The sequence below is a fragment of the Eptesicus fuscus genome, chromosome 10, assembly GCF_027574615.1.
Source record: "Eptesicus fuscus isolate TK198812 chromosome 10, DD_ASM_mEF_20220401, whole genome shotgun sequence".
NCBI classification, from domain to species: domain Eukaryota; kingdom Metazoa; phylum Chordata; class Mammalia; order Chiroptera; family Vespertilionidae; genus Eptesicus; species Eptesicus fuscus.
The window spans coordinates 85,720,235-85,735,687 of record NC_072482.1 but is presented as its reverse complement, the minus strand read 5'-3'; the positions used below and the strand labels follow the sequence as shown (position 1 = coordinate 85,735,687).

At 40.0% G+C, this 15,453-nt stretch overlaps 1 protein-coding gene across 3 annotated transcripts in view; it reads right to left on the bottom strand.

Annotated features, from left to right (window-relative positions):
- The window catches only part of MAN1A1 (mannosidase alpha class 1A member 1), a 153,588-nt gene that overhangs the window by 12,893 nt on the left and 125,242 nt on the right, over window positions 1-15,453 (bottom strand). For all 3 annotated transcript variants that reach the window (XM_054722268.1, XM_054722267.1, XM_008140627.3), the window contains 4 exons: window positions 12,069-12,192; window positions 10,842-10,935; window positions 4,739-4,854; window positions 1,313-1,532 (listed from right to left, as the gene is read on the bottom strand). In XM_054722268.1, the coding sequence (XP_054578243.1) occupies window positions 1,313-1,532; window positions 4,739-4,854; window positions 10,842-10,935; window positions 12,069-12,192 (554 nt within the window). The remainder of the gene's footprint in view (window positions 1-1,312; window positions 1,533-4,738; window positions 4,855-10,841; window positions 10,936-12,068; window positions 12,193-15,453) is intronic.

The following is a 15,453-nucleotide window of genomic DNA, read 5'->3' as shown; positions in this document are numbered from 1 at the left end:
ATATCTATAATACATAAGAGGCTAAGCCAACGTCTGAACAGGAGCTATGATGCGCACTGACCACCAAGGGGCAGATGCTCAAAGCAGGAGCTGCCAAGCTGCTGTGACTTGGCAGTGGCGGTTCTCGGGTGACGCACCTGGAACCAGAGAGGAGGGAGCCTGATTCCGGGGTGCGTCACCCGAGAACCACCCTCTTGCAATCTGGGACCTCTCGGGGGATGTCAGAGAGCGGGTTTTGGCCCCATCTGCAGACCAGGCCAAGGGACCCCACCTGCCCGAGGGACCCCGCTCACTCCACAGTCGACCATCCAGCTGCGGCGCCCGTGGGAGGTTTGCTCCAGGGTATGCCCAGCCTGTCTTGCCCAGTCCCACCCTGCCGGCCACTGCTAATTAATTTTCTTTCAATGTGCACGAGACACTAGTAGTAAATGATACTCAGTATACATTTTCTTTTTGTTAATCCTCCTGAGGATATTTTTTCCATTGATTTTTAGAGAGAGTGGAAGGGAGGAAGGAAGAGGAGCAGGGAGAAGAGCAAGAGAAAGAGAAACATTGATATGAGAGAGACACATCAATTGGTTGCCTCCTGCCCATGCCCCAACTGGGGTGGGGGATTGAACTTGCAACCCAGGTACGTGCCCTTGGACTGGGAATAGACCTCGTGACCCTTTGATTTGAGGGCAGATAATCTAATCACTGATAATCTAACACTGGCCAGGGCTATTTAATATACTTTAAAATTCAGTCATCTATGGTAATGATTCTATATTTTCTTTCATTTAACCAACAGTTATTGAGGACCCAGTGGGTAGGTGCAAGGTCCCAGGAAATACCTTATAAGCTAGCTAGAAAATCAGTGGTGTGAATTCTAAGTCATTATGTCATGAGAGGTTATTTAATCTTTGTGCTTCAAGCCCTATTTTATAAGGAGGGAGTCAAAGTCAAAATCTCATTCATAGAGACACTGGAAAGATTAACGATAATTTACAAAAATATATTACATCTCTTTGGCAGTGAGACAGAAACTCTTATCCAATGTTATTTACCTAAAGCAAGGCCAATAAATTAGTCTGGCCTAATGTTTTATGGCCTCGATTTCCAATTCTTGGCAAACTAAGAGTAAATATTTTTATGTAGCAAAGCAGTATCTTTTAAGCTGAAAACACATATGCCTTTAATATATTAATCATGATTATTAGGTTTCATCAGGCACAGTGGATATTCTTTTGAGGGCAACAACGACCAAATTCCTTACTGAACGAAATAAAAGCATGTGGCAATAGACTGTAGATGAAGAATAACATGTACTCACATGTGCGATTGTAAGATTCATGGCAGGTACGGGCAATCTCAGCTCCGAGCTGAAGGTAGTGCTGGGTCAGGCCCTCCGGAGCATCGTCTGCCCCCAGCGCAAACATGCCTCCAGCAAAGCAGGTCAGGTGGCCCATCTTGTGCTCTAGGAGGCCGCCTTTCCACTCTGCGATGTACGTCAGCCCCCTACTAGACTTGCGGATCAAGTGAGTCTCGATTGCCTGAAAGTAACACTTATTTTCAGCATTTGTAATCTCTTCTCAAATTTATACTAAAACATGTTACCCCCCCCCCCCACAATTACTTCATAGAGAGGGACTAGGGCTATGACAGTGTCTGTACCTTTTATACTATTATCAAAAAAGAAGGGTTTTTAGGAAGCACATTTGGGAATAGTAGACACGGATAAAACTTGTGATAGAGAAGAATAAATTAAAATGAATACACAGGCAGATAAAACTTTCCCTACCTTTATTCTAAGTAAACAAATGAAATCAAGATGGTAATAAATAAACAAACATACTACTGTGCTCATTCACTGTGGTTAAGCTAATTTTATTGATGACCCAGTTATTACATTAATATTTCATTCTTGTTTAATGCAACTGAACATCTTAGCTATTTATACTTCTCAGAGCACAAATTGCAATAAAGTCCTTTAAGCAGATACCTGTTCATCAGCCAAGAAATTATTCTTTCTACATAGCAAGAGCAATAGCTTTTGAGCATGGATCAGAGAAACATTATTATCCTGTTATGGATCCTGCATAAAGCACTATATTATTTTTGGCATGATTCTGACTAAATTGCTACTTTTTAATATAAAGTAGACAACTAAGTTCCAAGGCCTCCAAAGCAATGTTTGTATGGCAATTGGCAAATGTAAGTTAATACAGAGGATGGGAAAGTAGCTCTAAAAAAGTGTTGTGTTGCCCTGACTGGTTTGGCTCAGTGGCTAGAGCGTTGGCCTTCGGACTGAAAGGTCCCAGGTTCGATTCCAGTCAAGGGCATGTACCTTGGTTTGCGGGCACATCCCCAGTGGGCGGTGTGCAGGAGGCAGCTGATCGATGTTTCTAACTCTCTATCCCTCTTCCTTCCTCTCTAAAAAATCAATAAAATATATTTAAAAAAATGTTGTGTGAAGTGTATAGAGAATTAATTAGGAAAAAAGAGTATTGTATATTTTGTGATTTTCATCCTTCTATATTAGAAAAAAATTAGTTTGATGAAGCCTGTAGAATCCTGATTGTCTAATATAGCATCTGCCCAGGTACTGTTCACTCCAATGGCCCTGTTTCAGGGTGAGCACCTCTCCCTGTGGATTCTTAGTATGGTCTCCAGAGAAGGCCATGATAGCCAATTAGAAGTTCAGGGTATTTTATTATTAAAACAACCAAAGAAACCCCCCAAACCATACCACTCTTGGATTAAACCCTTTCTAAAACCCACTTGCAGCTAAAACTGATGAACCATATCTCTAGCAATTCAACTGTACAGAACAATAATGTAAGGCACCCTCTCTGTGATAATAATGATCTATCTCTGTAAGTACAACTAGACAAAGAAACTTTGCTAGGTAAGACATGGCTACTTGTCAAAATCAGAAGTTTAAGTGTTCTAGCTGCTCTTTCTAAGTTGAAAACACAATGGATTGAAAGTGTTTTTACTATTAAGAGAAACAAGAAACACTTTGACTTCAATTGTTCTTAATGGATTTTCCTGTCAATGGTTTGTCTAAATACAATATGTTGAAAGCTGTGTGGGTATAGTTCTAGAAACTGAGGGAAAATACTTCAAAGAATATTTTAAAGTTGCTTTTCCTGGAACAGCAGGTTTTAGGGATGAGAATAATTAAAATGTCTGCCAGGATAGTAATTAAAAAATGACATTATGGAAACCACACTGTATGGTGAGGAACTCCCTAGGTTAAAACCTAAATCCCACAGGAATGAAGAAAAAGAAACCTGGAAGAGGCCGTGCGGACCTATCCTAGTAAGTAGGCTTTTGATGTCCATCATGTGCCTGAATAAAGGCTGTGCTAAATGCAGGCCCGGGTCCTAGCTAAGGTGTTTTAGTTCTCATCTGTGAAATAGCAGAGTTGTAGCTGCTCTATTAGGGAAGCTCCCTATTGACCTTGAGTGGGGACCAATGTGGCATTTAATCTGGTCAATCAGAGCAAAGCAAGTTGCATTTATAGTCAAATAAATAAATCAGTCTATATCAAAACCACTCAGACCTTTTCTGAGGAAGATCAGTTTTAGAACAATGGCTACATTTTTGGAATTCCAAATTTCCATTTTTTTCTCTCTCCTCTACTACTCTAAATTATAAAAAAAAATTACTATTCTAAATTAAAAAAAAAATCTAAGCAGTCAATTTTTTGATGGTTTCACCATAATTTTACAACATTATTTGAGATGCCTTAATAATAATTAATATCAAAAAATATGTTACCATATAAAGTACTTTTAAAAATCAGAAGCGTACTTGATTGTGCTACAAAATTTGTTCCTGAAAAGCTGGGTACAAGTTCAGGTATTTTATATAAAATAATTTTCTTCTTTTACTTTCAAATTTTATTTTCATTTTTGACTGAGATTTAGTTTACTCTCACACTGGCCACCTCCTAAAGACTTTGCTAAGTAGTTTCTGACTTACCTCACTAACTTACTGCCCATAAAAAATATATATACATGAGTACAGAAATCCTATTCACAAATAAATCCATAGTGGTGAGGTGTTGACACAAATTTTAATCTGAATTTTTATTTCACACTCAACCTGAAGTTCAGTTGTCTTGTCTGTAATACAACTGTAATACAATCTGTAACACAAGGTGAATAACATCTAAACTGTGAGGAAATAAACTAGTACTTTAGAGTATCTACCTAACACTTCTTAGCACACAGTCCGCAATTCAACAAGGGTTTGTTCCCTCTCATTCTTCCTCCATTTTAAAGGACCTCTGAAAACTGTTAATAATATTAGGGTGACTTCAGATTTTTATTTGAGAGTACTGTCCATATATCTCTGGAGATAAGTTTATTTCAAATGTATAGGCAGGCCACTTTAACTTAGTCAATTTTCAGAATATAAATTCAGGATTTTTTTTCTCTCCATAACTGTAATAGACTCTAAGCACAAAAATATCTTTTTTTTTCAGATATGCAAACCTTTTCCTTTCAGATATGTAAAGCTTCACTGAGGTTTGAACTATGTAAAAAACTTAATTGCCCTCTGAGAACTGCATACATCAAGTATGTTGACTATTGTTATAGTTCGTTAGCAGATAGTTTACTCTTCCTAACTGGAAATAATTTGTAACTCACTTATGTAGTATTCCACTTTTTTTTCATTAAAGCTTGATTGAATAAGTAAGTTACAAGTCAGAGCTGAGTGGCAAAGATGATTTAACTATTGGGTTTACCTGAACAGCATCAAAATACATCTGCTTAGCTTCCAGATCTGTCTTGTCAGACATTAACCATGCCTTTAGCAAATATTCATAAAAGCTGTCTCCGAGTCCTCCAACTGATACATGATCTGCAAGGGAGGGAAATGAATTTTAGAGTGATTCAGCCTTTAATTCAGATAATGCAGCAAAATTACATTAGCAACGAGGATGCAAAACCCTACGTCAACTGCAACTCGGGGTTACATTTAAATTCCAACATATCTCTTGTTTTCAGAAAGACATTCTGAAACGAGCAGATGTGCTGTTAACTAATGCGATATACTCTAAATAATTACCAGGGTAATTTTGTAAGCAGGAAGATAAAAAAAAATATATAATCCCCCCCTAATTCCAAAAATCTGGTTCTCTAGTAAACATACCAAAATGAAAATGTTTCACAGTATATATTCTAATAAATATTTAATTGTTTAGCTCAATAATATAAACCATGGCAAAGCTATGAGTATTAGCAAATCTTTTAAAAACGTGGCTTGCAATAAAACAAGAAGGGTCAAAAACCTTGGGTGGGGGGTGGTGGTAAGAAAGAAGATAGTGGCAGGCGCTTTTCTTCCTTACACATCATTTCTGCAATCCTCCGCTGCCATTTATTGTGCCAGATCCACTACATACAGGACCAACAATCCCGCAACTTGTAGGGTAGGTACCCTCATTAAAAATGAGGAACCTGAGCCTCACGGACGCTACATGAGATTACAGCCTTCTGATTCCTGCCATCTGATTCGACTCATACAGAGGCTGGCATGTGGACCTGCTTGCTCTTCACCAAATAACACGACATGGGTTCCTTTGCCCTTTATACTTTTATTTTTCAAGCATGTTTAGCTACAAAGACAGATGTCATCTACAGAATTCATAGAGAACACGAGCATTAAAAAGATGCACTTATCTTGGAAAATGGCATTGAGTGGCTACTCAGTAAACAATTGAACAGAGCAAAAATTCTAAGTCATTCTTAATAAGGACTACATCTATTCAGGCTAGAAGGGCTGTATTTGTTAAGTGGTTAAATATGGATTTTATTAGAAAAGTCCAGAATAATAGTTTTAATTTTAATGTAAAAGAGTGTTTTTACCATTGTAGAGCTGGTTCTTAAAATAGCAGTGTTTGAAGTGACCTTTACAGTTTCCTAAGTAAATCACCACAGAAACCTCTGACATTTAAAAATTAAATAGACGAAGACCTATCTCATCAATAATGAGCCCTGTTGTTACAAACATGATTGCAGGAGACAAATGCAAGCGATGCATGGTCAGGCGGGTCACTGTCCAGCTCCTGTCAGCATAACAAGGCCTGAAGGAGGTAATAGGAAATGATGGCCATGATCCAGACAGGTCCTCCGAGTTAAAGCGATGAGATCTGAAACCCAACAGCCAGAAGCAGCGGCTTCATGCTCTGGGCCTCCCCTCCCCCCACTACTCCTTGGGTTATGATTCTATAATAGATGCAAGAAGCAATTTTGGGCATGTGGTGATTTTAAAAAAAGGAAAAAAGGATTACATAGTATTACATGTATTTTAACTATTGTTTAGCAAATGCTAGTTAATTTTTTACTTTTTAAATTTCCTGCTTATAAAATTTTCATGTTAGGAAAGAATAAAAATAAAGGCACATAGAGGAGAAACACGAGAGAAAGCCCTTTGAGATTTTAGCATCTCACTCACTAAGCTTCCTCTGGTTTTGGATGACTGTTTGTGTTGGCAACAGGGCCCTGTGTAAATATCTTCATGGGTGGAGGAGAGAACATGCCGGATTTGGCCAGCAGGAAGGGACCGCCTATTGCTAGAAAGAACATATGTCGTGTTTTTATTCCCAAATGCTCTAAAGGTAATGTGTACTATTGTCACTCAATTATTATGTTCTTCTCTAAAGGGGGTAATGTATCCTTTTCTTCCCAATAGAAATAGGTCCCATAAAAGGATTCCTAATATTTAAAGAGAGAGAAAATAGCAAAAGAACAAGACAAAAAGAATACTCAATAGCCTCATTTTTTAAATTTTGTAGACTTCATCTGAATCTGAACTCCTCAGAGCAATCCCCCAGTGATGCTAGTGACACTATATGGATATTAGTTATATTAATCAAAGAAGGGTGATAATTATTGCTTATTGACATGGAGCCCCACATCTGGTCTCAACAGCCACCAGATCTCTTTCTATGACTAGTGACCAGGGCCAGATGCTGCTTCTTAGTCACAACGGAAGAGCATGGGAAACTGTTCCAAGAGAATAAATAGAACCACTATTAAGAGCAGAGGCAGAGCGAGAGTCAGATTGCGTACAGAGTGCATGAATGTCCACAAAATTCAAGTTAAGTGAACACCTACTAGGTGCAAGATACCGTGCGTTGGGTTAACACATATGACTAAGACAAAGTCATAGCCCTCAAAAGTTTGGATCCCTAGGTTGATGGGTAAGTATATGAATCATTAGGAAAAGGACTGTAACCGGAAAGTACCCAAAGTGTTGGGATGAGGAGGAAGAAGGGGGTGAGTAGAGGAGGAATGGGTGCTGACAAATTCTAACCGGAGTCTTGAACACAAAGTCCTCCCAGAAGAAATGGCAATCGAGCTGGGCCTTGGTAGAGTCAGAAAGAAACAGAACAAGCACAAATGTGGGCACAGCCAAGCAGGCTTGATTAAAGAATAAAAACATAAGTCTTCCTTGTGGTTGGAACCCAGGATAGGGTGGAGGAGGAGAGACAAGGGGAACTCATCAACCCTGTTTGTTTTTCTACCAGGAAACTGACCCATAAGCAATCCAAATATAAAGGGCTCTTTGTACCAGGAAACATGGCCAAATAGATAGTATATTTGTGACCCGGAAGGTGAAGCCAGGATGTACCAGTACAACGGACTCTTTTGTCCCTTTCCATAGTGACTCCTAAACCCTAAGTCACAGGGAAAATAAAACAGTAAATCCTCAGACTTTTCTTCAACTTTTGAACTTTCATGAGGAGGAGAACTCCAAAAACCCTGTCCTTTTAGAGAACCACATGTGGCCATTTCGTCCTTAGAAAGAAAGCTACTCCAGTTCTGCTTTATCCCAAATACTCCGGTGGCCCTCAAACGTTTTATAGTCTTAGCACTCCTTTACACTTTTTAAAAAATCCTCACCTGAAGATATTTTCCCATTGCTTTCAGATAGAGTCGGGAGGGGGGCGGGGGAGGAGATAAAAGCATCGATGAGAGAGAGAGAAAGAGAGAGAGAGAAAGAGAGAGAGAGAGAGAGAGAGAGAGAGAGAGACATCGATTGACTGCCTCCCACTAGCACCCCTACCGGGCCAGGATAGAGCCTGCAACTGAGGTATGTGTCCTTGACCTAGAATCGAACCCACCACCCTTTGGTGTGTGGGCCGAAGCTCCAACCACTGAGCCAAACTGGCCAGGGCACCCCCTTATACTTTCAAAAAATGAATAAGCACTCCAAAAAACTTGTTTCTGTAATATTACCAACATTTACAATATTGGAAATTAAAACAGAATTAAATATATTTTCTTAATATATTTAAAACAACAATAATATACCCCTTAGAACAATTTTTTCATAAAAATGTTATATTTTTACAAAAAATAATTAGTGAGAAGAGTGACACTATTTCATATTTTTTGTAAATCTCTTTGACGTTTCCTGTTCTAGAACATAGGTGGATTTTCATATCTGCTCTATATTCCATCTATACTATATGTTGTCCTGGTTGAAACAGATGAAGAAAACCCATCTCACAGTTATACAGCTGCAAAGGGAAGAATATTTAAGTCTTTTTCAGATTATTGTGGATATTCTTCTCTGATACTACAACAAAACTTGACAAGTGGTTTTTGTTAAAGGTTAGAGTGCTTTAAAAGTTGCAATGTAGAATTAGAAACCATATCAATGCATTTTTGTGCTGTTGCATTAACATCCATTGGTCTCCCTTGTGCTTTGAATGAATCTTCTACATGATTTTTGTAAAAGCATGCACTGGTCATTCGGAAAGTATTGCTCACTTGAATTACGCAGATCTTCCAAATGTCGACACATTTCATTATGCATTTGTGAATATCACCACCAATCTCATCAGAACAGTCTCCAAGTGTTGCTTCAAGGCAATGAGTTCATTCCTGGTGGCATATACACGTTTCCCAAGATTCTAATTTTCATGCAGAGTTCAAATTTTATCATCGGGACAGATTCTGCCAGTTTTCCTTGAAGTGGGCAGGCTCATTTTCAAGAACACATCTACTAACTGCCCAACTCGGAAAAACCAGTCTGTCCTCAGTTGTTCTTTCAAGTGGAACGGGTGACCGTGAAACAGTAAGTTCAGCTCAGGACTCAGGATCACACAAATGCTTTTCTGTGAGGCAGCCACTGTTCTTTATTAAGCAGCAGGAGTGCTTTAAGTGTACTTTGGATTGAATCACACAGAATATTACAAAGATGGGTATTCAATGGCTGAGATTTACTAGAATCAATAATTTATTTTTGCTTCATTATGAACATTCATAAGTGAAACTGGCTTTTTTTTTTCTTCTTTTTTTTTTTATTTTTTTTTCAAACCCGCTGTGAAGATTTAAAATGTGACGACTATTCGGAGCCTCGGCTGTGGTTCTCACTTTAGTAGCTTCACCCATCAGTACTTTTGCAACCTAAGTGCAAATGTCAGCACTGTGGCAGAACGTCTTAGTGTTATTATAAAAACACCTTTGACCTTGTGGACTCTCTGAAAGGTCTCAGGGATGCCCAGTGATTGGTGGACCACGCTGAGGTTACGTGGCAACCTTGATTATGGTTTTATGATCTCAAAAGCTAGGCCTTTCCAAGCCATTACTAACACACATCGATGTTAGCATTTTTTTTCTACTAAGTTATTCTTTAAGCAGAGTACTTCCAAAGCAGCAGTGAGGCCCAGCCATCTAAGAATATATGGCATTTAAATATAATGAAACAACTCAAATTAGAGTAAATTGTAAGGCATTCGAACACACTCGGCACAGCTAGGCGTCTCACTTAGTATTCTTCACTGGCTCTCAGTTGCTGCTTCATCTACCACTGTTTTTCCAAAGCAGCTTGAGGACATTTCTCTCAACGACTCTGAATCATTACACTGCTGGTCAAAGTCTGCCAGGCTCTCAAGTGAGGGCTTCTGGCACAATACTTTCTCCTACCCTAAGGAGAACTCTACTGGCAAGGAACCTTTACCTGCTGGCTTAAAATTAAGCAGAAAAAATACGCCGTTTGCTCTTTCAATTTCCTAACCCTTAAAGACTCAGGCTCCTCTCTCATCTTGTAGTCAAGCAGAAAGGAACTGCTATGAAGTAGAATGATCTAGTTACTCTATAGAAAATCCTGATGACAGTCATTAAAACAAAGGAACAATTCCCCCGCCCCCTCACCCACATGTCTAGTTTGTTACAGGCTAACATTCCCCTACTACCCTGACTAGATCTTCCCTTTCTGATCAATAGCTTTAAATGTGCTTCTATGTCATCATGCTCACAGTTCCGCATGAAAAGCAAAACACTCTAGTTTCCAGGTAACACTTACAGTCTGTCTAGTGACAGAAGCCTATTTATTAAAGGGACCAGGTCTTCTTTCTCCTTTTCTAAACAATCTCCCCAAATACTGTGCTTTATTCTGCTTTTTTCTTTCTGTTACCAGGGCAGTGCTGGGTACCATAAAGAGCTAAAACAATGCTAATCTTTTTTCGTTGTTGTTAATCCTCACCCAAGAATATTCTTTCCATTCATTTTTAGAGAGAGTGGAAGGGAGGCCATAAAGAGCTAAAACAATGCTAATCTTTTTTCGTTGTTGTTAATCCTCACCCAAGAATATTCTTTCCATTCATTTTTAGAGAGAGTGGAAGGGAGGGAGGGGAAGTGAGGGAGAGAGAGACATCAGTATGAGAGACACGTCGATTGGTTTCCTCCCACATGCTCCCCGACTGGGCCGAGATGTAACCTGCAACCCAGGTATGGCCCTTGACTGGGAACCGAATCTGAGCCCCTTGTTTGTGTGGGCCAACACTCTAACCACTGAGACACACCCACAGGGCAAACAATGATAATCTTTTGACTTACATTGACCCCACTGTCCACTACTGGGATTCAGATAGTTAGGATAAAGGCCTTGTGGTTTAACCAGTTTGTTCAGTACTGTTCGGATATTCATTACCTACAAAATAGAAAATAAAATGTTACTAGGAAAATCCAAAAAAACAATTTTGGTGTCATTCTTCTCTCTTTCTTGATGATAGTTTTCCATATTAGAAAAAAAATTGATTTAAATGATGCAGGATTAGAACAAAGTTAGTCGCTACCAGCTTACAAAAATAATAGGCAGCAATGAACACAGTCACACTGATCTGCCGTATGCCAGATGCCGTCCAAGGAACTAGTGATATTTCAGTGGATAAGCAAAGTCCATTCCGGTGGGATGAGAAAGACATCGCATAAAGAAACATCCTATCTGCAATGCGAGGACTATAACCCGTGGTAATAAGTGCTATGGAAAACACACAGGATGCTAATAGGACAGAAGGCTGTGGAGCGGTGAGGCTGTTACTCAGGGTGGGCTGGGAGGCTGATGGAAGAGTATTGGAGCAGACACTTTAAGAAACGAAGGAGCAAGCCATGCAGAAATTGGAGGGAGAGCGACCTTGGCAAAGGGAGGAGCAAGGACAAAGGCCATGAAAAGAGACTGGGTTGGGAGGAGAGGAAGCAAAAGGGAGAAGCAGGCCTTGCAGGCCACGAGGGCTGAGGTTATGCTGGGAGTGATAACTTAAGATGTGTGTGTGTAACTGGTGTGACTGGGGTGCCGGAGAGTGTGTGGCTGTAAGGTGGAGCAGAGAAGTGAGGTGAAAGCTAAGGGCAGCAATGGTGGGGTGAAACTGGATTTATTCAAATATTGATGTTTGTTTTTTAAAAATTAGAAATTAACTCAATAGCTACTTTGCATTCATATAACACTTTGAGTTTAAAAAGTATTTTATATACTTGGTTCATATAGTCCATATAATTTTATATATTTTTAGATAAGAAAAAGAGTTCAGAGAAAGTGACGTGATTGAGGGGTAGGGAATCAGCCTTGGAAGCCAGGTGATCTCACGCTGAGCTAGACTCATGCCATGGAAAGACGGTGAGCTCACAGTTGGTTAAAGGAAAGGTGCATGTAACAAAACTTCATGAAGGGCTGCTATATTAAATGTGATTGTTCTCTTCCACATGCAATATTATCAAACCTCTCAGCAGAGGACACTGTTTCTCACAGCGGTGCTCTGCAATGCGAGGCGTCCTGGAGAATCTCACCTTTTCAGCAAAGATGGGGTCTCCTGATAATTGGCTCAGGTGCATAAATTCCAAATGCAGGGTCCCAAATTCGGCCAGAATGCTGCTGCCTCCCGAGGCCCAGGGCCAGTTCCTTCCAATCCCACTAAAGAGGAGAATAGATTGAAGAGTTATGGGTCAGACTAATTCCATTTTTTCCCACCGGCTCTACACAGTAGAAGTGAAAGGTTCAGCTTTTGAATAATGGCTCCTTAGCTCCTAGTCCACTCTGGATATTTGAAAGCATTGTTGTCTTTGACTGGGTACCAGTCTCAGGCTTTCACTTCTATTTCCAAATTGAAAATCGGTGTTGACTTGAGTCACAGAGAAGCTGCTATGTTCTTGCTGGTGGTGATGAACAGATAAATATTTTGGAAGGTACATGTGTCATATAGAGTTGTATACCCATTCCAAGTAGAATATTAAACAAAATCATACCAAAACATCCCCACCGTGTCCCAAATCCGACCTATAGCACTTCAACATTTTAATTAATTTCAGCCTGAGATTCCATGGACTGCTATAGACATTCACATGATATACAGTTTCTTCTTGGGTATTGGATAAATTTCAAAGATTCATTAGTAATCCACTGACACCATACCCTCTCCAAACCTTCCATTTACTGAACTTCCTTTCTTATGTTTCTCTTCACACTATTTTACCTATATCCTAAGGACATTTTCTAAGGATTTACTCATTCCCTGACATATTTAATCTATGCTTAAAAATGTCAGCAAATTTATGTAATTCAAATTTAAAAGGGGTCAAAGGCAGGAGCTTCAAAAATTATTGCCTCTCATCTTGGAGAAATGCTCTTTAAAAAGAGTAAGTCCTAAATACACACACACACACACACACACACACACACACACAGACACACAGAGGCTACTGAAACATGATCATACTCTTGGGTACAGTTTATTTCTGTAAAGCCACTTAAACTGTCAAGACATAGGTAATAATTCAAATAAAGAATAAAGTCATGATTCTCCTGACCAGTCAATTCCCTTGCAGAAATCTGAAAACCCACATGTTGGTTTTAGTTCAGATGCCTATTTATTAAATGCCTACTATTTGCCACGGACTATGCCTGATCCTGGGTTGCAAGATGGTTATGATGAATAAATCACTCTTTTCTCAAAGACCTTATAGTATAACAGGAGAGAGAAATCTAAGCATAAATAATTCCAGCCGACTGTGGGAAATGCCAAGGTAAATGTGTGTAGAGTTCCCCGAGCATCTAGAGCCAAGACATGAGATCCAACACAGTGAGGATCACACAAGGCTTCTTCAAGGAGGGGGGTCCTGAGTTGATTCTTGAAGGATAAATAAGGAGCCGTGAGGAAAGAATGGAGAGAGGGAGAATGTGAACATGGAGACACAGCAGAAGGGCTGGCTGGGAGCGGGAGGCAGCTGCAATACCAGTGAGTGGAGGGCAGGAAAGGCAGCAGGAGAGAAGGCTACGGGTTCCACTGAGGCCACGTCTGAGTCTTGTGGGAGTCTCCCTTTCCTTTCTTTCCAGGTTGGCCCCAGTTAAATGTAGTTCTTGGTGTCCCCTAGATTTGCTAACCCCTCTGTCTTTTCCTTCTATTTTCACAGCTCTGGGTAAAGCCTTCCGGCCTGCATGTCCTGCTGCAGAGCTGCCAGGAAAGGCTGAAGAAGAGGAAAGCAACGTGGACAACTGGTACGTGACTTCTAAGCCGGCTTCACTCTTACTCCTGATTTCTTTGTAGAGCAAGATCTAGACTTTGTCTCAAAACGTTGACTTATAGTACACCTCATAAAAAGTAAGCAAAAGAGGCCCTAGCTGGTTTGGCTCAGTGGATAGAGCGTTGGCCTGCAGACTGAAGGGTTCCAGGTTCGGTTCTGGTCAGGGCACAGGCCCAGGTTGCAGGCTTGATCCACAGTAAGGGTTGTGCAGGAGGCAGCCAATCAATGATCTCTCTCATCACTGATGTTTCTAGCTCTCTTTCCCTCTCCCTTCCTCTCTGAAATCAATAAAAAAATATATTTTTAAAAAGGTAAGCAGATCTGAAAATCAGATATTCATTTATTTTAGAAACACCTGATACTTATTAAGTTCTGAGAACACGAGTCCGTTTTTATTTTCATGGTTGACTTACATAGAAAGAACATCTACCCATCCAGATAGGAGGAACAGCTACATTAAGATTTTATTAACATATGGCAAATGCACATAGCAATTGGTCATTAATATGTTGTCATGACATTATTTTTTTATAGCCCAACCATTCTATCACTGACCAAAGTCAATGAGCACATTAAGCAAAATTACGAATTTCTAGGTTTTAGAGAAACTATGAAGTCCAAAGCTGCAATGTACGGCAGTACCGGGAGGGGAGGGCAGGATGACTTCATTTTGGAGAGGGCAGAGGACAGCGTGCTGAGGAAGCCAGCCCACTCCCAGGACTGGGTCTCCAGGACTGGTTCTTTCCAGCGCAGGGTAGGAGAGCGCGTGGTGGCACCCTGAGATGGACAATGTAACCAGTACATACACACTCAACTACAATGCAAATTACTTTTGTATCCAGACATTTGCTCCCCGCTATTAACATGGTAAGGCAAGAGAAAACCAGAGATATAATGAAAACTTTCGATATGTTTTTAAGCAAGTAAGATTTAAAAGGATTTTACCTATAACCCCTCTCCTCCTTTGCACACATTCATATCAACAGGCAAACAGCATTCTTTTCTATCACTGTTTAATTACATAGGGGCAAGAACATTGAAAGCACTGACAAAGGCTATCTCGTGGTAACAGAAATGATGCTGAGTTTAGAGTACATATTATGTTATATGAAAGGATGGCTTTGGTTACCACTTTTTCAACCTACAGAATTAATGCATTTCAGTAAAATTATAAGATCAGCAGTTGCATTGGTCAAGAAAGGGTTTCAAGAAATCAGAGAAAGCATCGTTATATCTAGATATTAAATAAGGCCACTTGCCTTTTCTTAGGCAAAAGTTTAAAGACTTGGAGGTTGGCCTGAGCGAGGCCATGGGGCACAGACTGTGGGGCCATCACAGCTAAAATGTGTGTATGTCAGGGAAATGGTGCTGACTTGCACAGTGAGAACCAAGTTCTGGTTACACACGGAATGAGTCCTAAGATCTTTTTTATCTTTAAATTCTATGACTCTACTCAGGAATCTATATACTTGTGATGTATATGGACAGTGGGCATTTGACACCAACATGGTGGAGTTGTGACAAAGGGAAATGAATCTACAGAGAGTCTTGCTCCCTTGGTCTGGGGGTCAGGGTGCCCTGGGCATAGCATGATACAAAAGGTTAAGCTTTCTAGGCCTCTGGCTCAAAATGAATCTCATCTGAAGGAATAGGG